This window comes from Calliopsis andreniformis, chromosome 3, assembly GCF_051401765.1.
Source record: "Calliopsis andreniformis isolate RMS-2024a chromosome 3, iyCalAndr_principal, whole genome shotgun sequence".
NCBI lineage: Eukaryota > Metazoa > Arthropoda > Insecta > Hymenoptera > Andrenidae > Calliopsis > Calliopsis andreniformis.
This window is the reverse complement of record NC_135064.1, coordinates 23,344,879-23,355,300: the sequence shown is the minus strand read 5'-3', so window position 1 is coordinate 23,355,300 and position 10,422 is coordinate 23,344,879. Positions and strand designations below refer to the sequence as shown.

At 43.4% G+C, this 10,422-nt stretch overlaps 1 protein-coding gene across 2 annotated transcripts in view; it reads right to left on the bottom strand.

Annotated features, from left to right (window-relative positions):
* Positions 1-4,877: 4,877 nt before the first annotated feature.
* The window catches only part of LOC143188620 (ankyrin repeat and SAM domain-containing protein 1A), a 67,878-nt gene continuing 62,333 nt past the window's right edge, over positions 4,878-10,422 (bottom strand). For both annotated transcript variants that reach the window (XM_076392964.1, XM_076392965.1), the window contains 4 exons: positions 7,544-7,855; positions 6,606-6,764; positions 5,790-5,927; positions 4,878-5,489 (listed from right to left, as the gene is read on the bottom strand). In XM_076392964.1, coding sequence (XP_076249079.1) covers positions 4,878-5,489; positions 5,790-5,927; positions 6,606-6,764; positions 7,544-7,855 — 1,221 coding nt within the window. The remainder of the gene's footprint in view (positions 5,490-5,789; positions 5,928-6,605; positions 6,765-7,543; positions 7,856-10,422) is intronic.

The window sequence follows — 10,422 nt, the reverse complement described above, 5'->3', positions numbered from 1 at the left end:
GATCCTGAGATCGGAGAGTATAAAACGGACTCCGTTGTTGGCACTTTGAAGGTTTGCATTGATTGCAAAGTGGATCGTTTCGTTGGTGGACGAAATGCATTGTCGAGCCGCGATCGATAAGAAAACATTTATCGACGAACCGGAAATATATGAGTATAATTTTTTGAGTAAAAAAAAGGAGGTTTATCAAAAAATCGATCTACAAAAGATGCTTTGTATGTTTTCCCATTGTGATTCGTGGAATGGTGTTCTGTCGTGTGTTTTGAGATTTGTTGGGTTGAGTCTTCGCCACTTTTAGTGGTCAAAAAAATGTCTGAGGAAGAGTTTCAATAGATAGTTCGAGCTTTGGATGAATTTGAGTATGAGAATTGTACTATTGGATGCAAAAATTAGCTGAGAAGGTTTTGACACTTTTTGTTAAGATGGAGAATATATTGATGAGGAAATCTGCTTAGTATCTATCTTTTTTATTTGTTTTCCCAACGCTGGGGAAGAGATTTATTCTACTAGAGGCGTGGCCATTCAGTTCAGATGCAGTAGAATAAGCCTTCCACATCAGACACATTCTACATTTGACTCTCAAATACAATTTCATCATTTTTCATTTTCTATTTGTTTCAACATGTAGAATCACTTCTTAAAGTTTCTAATATCTGTTATTGATCACCCTCTACAAAAAATTCAATTTTTCTACCTTCCCAAACTTTAAGTTTCTTACCAAGGTTTTTCTTGCACCCAGCAGTACAATTACATAACTCGAGTACACTATGTACTATTAAAGTTATTTCAAAGTCATAAACTCGACATTTTCTCGACATTTTACCTTAACACTAAAAGTAAACGAAGACTTCCTCAACACACAATTATGCGATCATAAGTTCCATCGCACAAAATTGATCAATTAAATATTGCATCCAAATGACGTGATACGACACGTTCTACCATTAAATCCACTATTCCACGCGACTAAAAAATGCCTAAGTAATTACTCTCGTAAATCGATAGTGCCATGTCGCTTAAAACACTTTTCCCATTTTCTTTCTCGAGTACCACCGTGCCCCTTCACACAACACACAATCGACTACAGTGTTCGTTCGACTCAGATCGAACAACGGACCTCGTGAGGAGTGGCGAAGAGCCGACACGAGCAACACTTCTGGTCACCCACGCGGCCTTCTCGAACGAGCAAGTTCCTTCACTTGTTTATTTACCAACACATCGAGGAAAGCATGCTCTACTTCAATCACTACGGTATCCTACCATATAGCTGCGAGTATACACCAATGCGTCGAGAGAATACACGTTTAATTTTACATCTGCGAGTGCACCAGGGTGCACACGGACCTCTAGTACACCTTAATTCCTGTATACAACTATCGACTATTGTAAATACGATAAATACAGTGTGTGCGTATAGCCACGTGATAATGGTGTGTTATTTGGCAGTATCTCGTGTTCCACTCTCTTTTCGTTTTCTGATCGATAAATATCACCGTGTTGCGACTACGTTTCTTAGCTTTCACTTACACTTTTTATTCTTCTCTTTCTCCAGCAACTCTGCGCGTCTATGTACACACATACAATCTTTGGTTTCGCTACAGGACTTTTCTAATTGCGCGAGGTGCCTTCGGTGACACCTTACTACCACATACTTTGCTTTTCTTCGTTTACTTAGCGATATAGGGGGTGTCCCCTGTAAATAGTGACACGAAATTTTGAGGCATCTTTTTAGATCTTGAGAAAATTGTAGTTAGTCAATTTTGAATTTATAGTAGCTTTCGTCAACTGATATTTGCTTTTTGAGGGATAAGGATATTAGCTCTTGTTTTTCTAATGAAACTATAGTGTCTCTTAACACTTTGTGTGCCTAGTGACCCACATATGGGTGACTATTTTTACACGATAAAAAGTAGTAGCAGCAGATACTAGAAAAAGAGGAGCACTAAAAGAAGAAATATGAAAATGAAGTGAAAACAGTTTTCTTTAGGATCTACTTCCTGTAGGACCGTGCATGCAGTAGAATTTTTAACAGGTTGTGTAATTTGCATAATATCTAGTTAAAAAAGATTCCAACAAGTTTCTATACAAAAAATGCTATAATAATTTTCTGCAAGACCTAAAAAAGTTCCTAAAATTAACAGTGACACTTAAATGGGACACTCTATACATCGCTATCACTCAACATCGATATCTACACGATCGTTAGGCCAGCCCCATGGAGGAGCTACGATACGTTGCTACGCGTTGCTCGACAGTACCACATGACACCTTGGGTCAACTTGGGTCAGGGCCATATCCCGACTTCAATATGGATCACTTCGTTTCTTATCGATTCCTTACGAATACGGTTCCTCAAACAAACTTGAGTACTTAAATACACGCTGGCTAGATATTTGGTACCGCTTCAGAAGATTCGTTTCCTAATCGCGAGGTTCGTCGAATTAGCACTCGATTAAATACGCTACCTACGGAGCCTCCTCCGTACACTTCCTTCAACAATAATACATATTCATGTGTGTGTGTATGTGTTTGTGTGTCTCAGTGTGTGTACACATGTACGTGACTCAGTATACGCGAACGCTTAAACGTGAAATATAAAACGAGATAAGGGCTGTCAGTCTTGGATGATGATGAAACTTCGATAAAACAGACTCTCTCGAGGATGGAGAACCGAGCATGGAAAAATCCAGCGTGGATCATCCACCGAAAAACTCATCATCCTCAGAGTCTCATCAGTCGATCATTTGGCCAGAATCAAGGATTGAGCATTCGCGAATTTGTCAGCTCGCCCTCCGACACGGGGAATGTGCGCGTTTTAAATGTGTTCCAAAATGCAAGAATTTCATCGATCGTCGCGAGCCACTAAGGGGTTCCATATCTCTCTACCATTACGCCATTTTCGTTCGATCGGTTTAGGCGGGACGTCGATGTAAATATTAGCCACTCTGCCGACAAAACATCGTAAAACTAGAAAATATCTACGGTATCGAGGAGCTGTAGTTCCAGTCGAATTATAATACTGTTCGCGCGACGTTTCGAGTTCGTTGTTCACGTGTTCGTTCCGCTATCGTCGCCGCGCGGGGGAATCGTGAAACCAACGTCTCTGGATCCTCCAGGCGAGTCTGGTCGGTACACTAATGCCCTTTATTCGAAGGATCGCAGAAACGTCGTTTCGTGGTCGTATCGACGCGGTCCGCGGAAGTTTGGCGGAGTTTAGCAAAGAGTGTCGACGGTTGCCCACTTACCTGAGCTACCACGGGGACCTCTGCTCCGTGACCTGTCCCAGGGAAAAAGTGATCGTACAAAGGGCACGGCCAGTCGCGGCCTGCCACGCTACGTCACGCTGTATAACGCTACTACAAAAGTTAGAGAGATAAAAAGACAGAGGGCAGTGCCCTCTGACAACGTTCGCGAGGGGTGGTTCTAGTGGTGCTTGTCCCTTCGGAGGCAAAGTTCGAAGGTGGGCTGGATTTTCTGGAGCTGTGTTTTGGGCGGATTTGTGGAGTATTGACCTGTTCGCTGACGCCATTTTGAAAGCCACGGTGCAATTTGGGGTGAGGGTTGTTGGATAGCTGGGTGAGGGGAAGATGTGATGGAGTTGAAGGTACCTGTATGTTTGACAATAGGTGTTAGAAATTTTAGTGATCCTTTATGCTAAGATAAGAGGAAAAATAAGAATTACGAAATTTTGCTTGAGAGCATTTCGTTTGTGTTTGGAATGTGTCTGACTTGAGGTCTCATTCTACTTATACCGCTGTGTCTGATCTGGTTAAAGTACGCTGTCAGTAGAATAAGGCAGCAAATCAGACACAGTTCTCAAGGATTACATTTAGATGCTAGAAATAATTTATTTTTTGATTAAACAAAAGTGAATTAAGTCATATTTTGTGTGTAGGTATACCAACTTGAGTCATTATAAAAAGTTTGATTTCATTTGTTTGATGGGATTTGGTCTATTGCGAGTAAAAGTGTTGTAACACGTGGCAAGGTGTCAACGAACGTGTCAATGTGACACTACCTTTTTGTACTGAGTACAGACAACTTTTTTTATCTCCAAATTTCTTTCAATTATTTAGCTCTTAGCATACCAAGGCATGATCACTCAAAGACTCCAATACTATTTCCTTTACAGAATCTAATTTAAGTCTTAAAATTTTCAAAAATCCCATATTTCCAAATATCCAAATTTCTAATTTACAAAGTTTCAAAGTCTTTTTACATATTTGGAAACCTCTACTTGTACTCTCAGTGACCCTACCTTGGTATGATAAGGTTAAGAATGCTTCCAAGAATCCACAAAAAACAGGCATCATTGAAAGTCTAAAATCCTTGGACCCCTACAGTATCGTAGAATCCTACACAAATCTCTAAACTCTTCTAGAACACTCTAGATATCTAGAACTCTAATTTCCAAAACTCTTCATCTCAAGTGAAGCCTAACTTCACCTCCAAATGACAGTCACCCTCCCCAACAAACTACAAAGACCTCGAACTACAGACAGTGAAAACAGTTTTCCATTACCAGGTTAGGGAACCCAGGTTTCCAAAGAATCTCAATTACCCGAAGACTCCAAAGTCCCCCACGAGAAACGTTCACCACTAGTCAGTCCAAGTCACGAGTCGAATCGCGATCATTCACACCAAATGCAACTCGCCGCCTAAAACAACGCCTCGTGACATCGAAAAGTGGTGCCTGACTCTAGTTCCACATCGGACTGATCCCAAGTCCTAGACTCTAGAGTGACCCACTGCTCTGCCCAAGTCACAGTCACATCCACGATCGTCTGCCCAGCGAGCGATCTATCACCACGATCGCCTCTCGTGACCAGGGAAACTTTGCACCAGACGCAGCCAAGCAGTCCCAGAATACAGTCCCTCTATAGTTCCTCTGACAGAGCAATGGGCGCTCTAGAGCCAGGCTTCATGTCCTTCACGCCGATCCCGATGTCGTCGACAGGCGTTGGCGCCAGCTTCAGCTGGTTGCCATTCAGCTTGATGTCGTTCACCGAGTGGGACCGACCATGGGTGACCAGTGGCTTGGCGGTTTGGTTGGTGCTGGTGTTCGAGATGGAGCTGCTGACAGAGTTTGTGCTGGGACTGGTGGCGGGGTTCGAGCTCGAAGTGCAGTTCGCCGTGGCGCTCGAGCCTGAACTGGAGTTCGAGTTCGCCTCCTGCGAGGGACTAGGGACGACTGGCGGGGCTACTGGGTTGGGAATGGACGATTTCAACCGTGGTTTCGGCTTGATGTTCGCGCAGGGAGAGCTTAAGCTTGGAATTGGGGCTGGGAGGTGATCCAGCTCGCGGTTCCCCTCTGGCATGGAATCTGGCGACACGGACATCTTGGTCGCCGTGGGTTTCGTGGAGAACGTTGTTAATTGATTGGCCGACTGGGAGCGGACCGTGTGGCCACCTAGCTTGTCCCTCAGAGCCATTTGGTAGGCCACTTCGAAAGCTTGGCCCAGGGTTAGGATCACCTCTGTGGCTTGGTCCTGGAACAGTAAACCTTCGCTTCGTACACATCTTATACAATCGGCAGCGAGTTGAAAGGTTCGTGACCTTATTAGGCAATCTGGCTCACTGACAAATTTGGAATTAAAAAAAATTAAAAAAGTTACACAGAGGAATTAGTTATAGTATCTAGATTCTAGAATCTGAAATCTAAATAACTGAAAGTTTCTTCAGAATTTCCCGTTTCAAGTTACTAGGATATGAACGAATATCCTAGTTGATCCTAGTCAACAGTTTTTTCTATGTTTGTAAAAATTACAATGGACAGGAAAGAAACTCACCATCGTTGGCACGCAAAAGACGTGACAGAAATGCGTACGACTGGCATGGTCCTTGGTGATGTAAGCGAAGTGGGTAAGATCGTCGGCGTCTTGGCAGGCGCAGTGAATGTTTCTTATCTCGTGCTCGCAAATCAGCTCCTATCGATTCGTATCGTTCCGAATACAAATGCGTGTGGGTATGAGAAGCGTATCTAATGTTAATCCTTTATAACGTGACACTTGTTGACAGTACTTCTGAACAAGCTTGATAAGCATGAGAATTGAACTTTTCTATTTGGGTTTCACTACCTGTTTGTGATCTCTTAATTTTCGCAGATATTTAGAGATTGTGTTAAGGTTATTTCGATACCTTTTCAAAGTCAATTCTAAGTTATATCTGGACTGTGGATTTTTATGCATTTATGGGAAGTTTAGATTTGCTGAGCGAACCTAGTTTTTAATTAGATCCCATTTCCCAAAAAGGGAATTTATTTTTGGTTCAGTTTATCTAAAATACGAAGAAATATGAAATAAAGAAAGTATTCTAAAAAAAATGACCTTGTGAAAAGAAATATCTGGACTGTGACCTACACCTTTTTATGAGAACTTTCCACTGCTCTGTTTTTAGAAACTTAAACGCGCAGTATTTTTATAACTCTAAAAATCTCTCTCCGATTCATCTCCCAACTACTTCCAGTCTTCTAAATTTAGAATATAAAAACAGGAACAACGTGAATATAGATTGCCAGACAAACAAGCAGTGTCGGAGTTGGGCGAGGAAAGATGTCATAAAGGATCAACATTGATAAGCGACACTAGTTCACGAAGATATCTTACATTGGTCACCGTATTCAGGAAACGAACGCCGCGATAAGAAATCGCCAGAGTGATGTCGGCAGTGACTCTAGGCTCGCGGCACGTCTTCTTTAGCATCTGTATGGACTTCTTGGTCGACTCGGTGCCTCGTAACTCTTTCACCACGGTGGAGCCCAGGTACTATGGGATTTTAGAACAAAAAGCTTTGTCTCTAGACTCATGACGTAAAGAAGAGGCTGAGAGACTTAAAAGTTCGAATATAAAGAAAATAAAAAAATATTGTAGGAGGAACTATTCTTTAAATAACTATTTTATGATTATGACGAAATTGTAAAAGGAAGCTAATTACTAAAAGACTCAACAAGGAAAGAAGAATTAAATATTGCTTCACAGGAAAATAATGGTGTGAATGAAGTGTGTTGTTATTCCTACACCCACGCAACGATTACGCCTGTAGCCTTCACTTTGAGACACTATCTGACGTAATTACACTCTCGTTATCTAAGAACCGCATAACATGTCAGGGAGAACATAGAATTACGTAGCAAGATCAATGAATAATCCTTGCAACGTCAAACATTCTTCTTTCCAGGAAAATCTTTACGAAAACTCTATTTTCCTTCAAAGCAACAATTTCCTGTATCAAAATTTCTTTTCTGAAATCTGTGATTATGCAAAAGACACTCAGTCAACTAAACTCTAAATCCTAATCATAAAATCTAAACCTAAATTCAATCTCCTCGATCTCACGAAACAATTCCCTTTATGAAAATCGGAAACCCTCGACCTCAGCTGCCAATCAAATACATTCTAATCGCAGTCTCTACCGTCCATGTCGCAAGAGACGTCGAGCATCTGTAGCTCGACTCAAAAACACGTGTCCCGAGGAGGTTACTTAGCGACGGTACACGAAGGGGTGGGCCAAGAGGCGAAAGGAACACGGAAGCAATTAGACTTACGTTGGCGACGTACGTGACGCAGCCGGTGACTAGAGCTTTCGGCTGGTGCCTCCACTGCGTCTTCAGGGTGGACGGGACGCCGAACAGCAGCTCCGACGGTGCCCTGATCTCGAGCTGTTCCGGTGCCGAGATCGCCCCATTATGCGAACTGGGTCGCTGGGGTGGCTGGGGGGCGGGCCTGTTTTTGCGGTGCCTTAATGTGCCCGTGGTAGTCGAATTCGTTCCGGTTATCGACGTACCCCCGTTACCCTCTGCCGTTGTTTCCGGCAGTTTTTCCCGTATCTCCTCCTTTAGCTGCTGGATGTTCGTCTTCTGCGGAAACGAGGAGACAGCGGCGCGTGAGAGCGCGTAGAAAACAAGGGGGCGGGACTGTGTTACAAAGGAACTTTGGTAGCTGAAAAATTCGGAATTCTTTCTGAGTTTATGGGGTTGAAGGCAATCTCTAGAGAATTCGGGAAATTTACTTCTTGTTGCTACTTGGGATTCTGTTACTGATTTCTCGAGATGAAAACTTCACTTGCAGATAGTTAATATGTGGTGCACCAGGTTTTTTTTTAGAGAGTGTTTGACGACAGGTGTCAGAAATTTAAAGGGGTGATTGTATATTCCTAAACGAAAGGAAAATCAAGTATGACAAGAATGGGTTTCAAGCTTCGTTGCAGAGTTTTTGGTTAATGAGACAGTGTCTGAAATTTGCGTAGAATGTGTCTGACTTTGGATTTATTCTACTGAATTTGGTGTGTCTGTCTTGACACTTATTCTACTGGTTTCGTTGTGCCTGATTTGGTACATATTCTCCTGATTTCTCTATGCGTGTCCTAGATACTACAGGCTTGCAGTAGAATAAGTCCTAAATCAGCCACAATCAGCCACAGTAGCCTTAAACGTAACTTTGACATCCTTAATCATCATTCCATTTTGTGTGTACAGTCACCCTTAAAAATTTGTAACACTCGTTGTCAAACACTCTGTATAGATACCTCGATAATCATAGCAGAAACAGTAAAATTGCTAGAATAAAAATTGAATAGCCTTTAAGTTCCATAAACCTGTGCAACAGAATGATTAAAAATTCATCACCAAGTACAATATAAAATACTTCGCTCTCCACATTTCTAAGTGATTCCAAGAAAGGTGTCCTAAAATCCCTAAAAGCTAGAGCTCCAAATTTCCACTCTACTTCGACGCAAAACGAAAGGTCCCTGCCCCTCGAAATCAGAGCCGCGCGAAAAGCACGTGCTCGTCGATTTTCATCCAATTTCGACGAACGCAAAAACCTTCTGACGGCCTTGCGAACGAGCGAACGACAGAAAGAAGCGTTTTTTCCTTTTATATTCGACCATTTCGGCGAATCGAATGACGTTACCCGGGCACCGACGAATCCCCGATACGTCGACGAACGAACGAAATAAAAAAAAAAAAAAAAGGAGGGGGCAGGTGGAAAAAAGACAGCGAGAGAGGGTGGGGAAAGCCCGTGTGGCACAAAATTTTCGCGAAGCGTTACAAAGCCACGCTCGAAAACCCGGCTCGCGTTACACGACGTACAATTACACTCGTAAAAGCGTCGCGTTTCGAATTGCCACCCCCTGCCATCCGTCGGCTCTGCCCCCCGCGCCACACCCCCCACGGGCCGAAAAAAGGAAACTACTTTTTGCAATCTCTCTCTCCGGGACTGAAACGCGAGCGGCCGTTTCGCGGCTCCACGGGAATTACGATCAAAACCGGATTCAAACCACGCGAGCGTAACGCTCCAATTCGGATTACACGCCGCGGATCGTTTGTTACATCTGGCTTTCCCTTGTATAATTCGTGTCCTGTCACGGCTCCAGCGAGCGGATCGCGTAAAAACAAAGGGATCGCTGGTAAAAGAGACGCATGACTGGTGGACGCTGCGGAATGAAAGTATAAGATCGCTGGGGAAACGCTGGTGGAAGGGGTGAGGGGATGGGGGTGAATTCTGAAATCGAATTGGAATCGTCGAAATAAAGTGTGGTGAGGACATTTTGGGCTGGGTTCTAGATTGAGGGTGAATAAAGAAATTTATATCCTGTATTACTTACAACAAAAAAACTACAATTATAATATTAATTGAACGTGTATGTCTGAGAAAATATGTTGAATTAAAAAAAAATGATCTTTACCTCAAAAATCCACTAATAAGAAACTAAATCACCCAATCGCCAGCACCATACCACAGAAAATAAAGATTCCACCTATTAATTACCAATTACTAATTGACATCTCTCGAAATACTGCTACCCCTGATATATGATCTCTCTATTTCAGAAGATCTCCTTAAAAGCCACCAAAGCCAGGAGAAATCAGTCAATAGCCAGCAAGCAAAACCTCGCACGAATCGATAGAGAAAAAGGAAGTCGAAGATTAATCCGCAAGCGGAAGGCGGAAGGGGTGGCGCGATCGTCGCGCGTCACTCGGACCGTCGAACGTGAAATTCGATTAGGGGTAAAGAATGGACGTAAGGAGCAGAGAAACGGGCGAACAAAACGAGCAATTTGGACGCGTGCGCGTCGACCGTCGGCCATTAATCGAATTTAATTAGCTAATTAAGGGAGCAGCGCCGAAAAGGCGAGCGCGAGACGGGGTAACGCAGAGGCGGGCTCGTTAACAGGGATGATGCGCGCGTATCGCGCTCCAGGCGCCCGAACAAAAACCATTACCGTCCGCTCGAGCGATCAGGCTGAAAGGTTCCTCGAGTGTCGTCGGCGTACGTGTACCATCGGCACAGGTAGGTAGCAGAGCTCGCTGCCAGTGGCTGGATGCACGCGTTACAATAACGGCCCTCCAATTAGCCACGATATTTACATTATGACGCGATCGGCTGAAAGCATCGTCGGAAGCGATCGAGCTTGCAGTGTCGC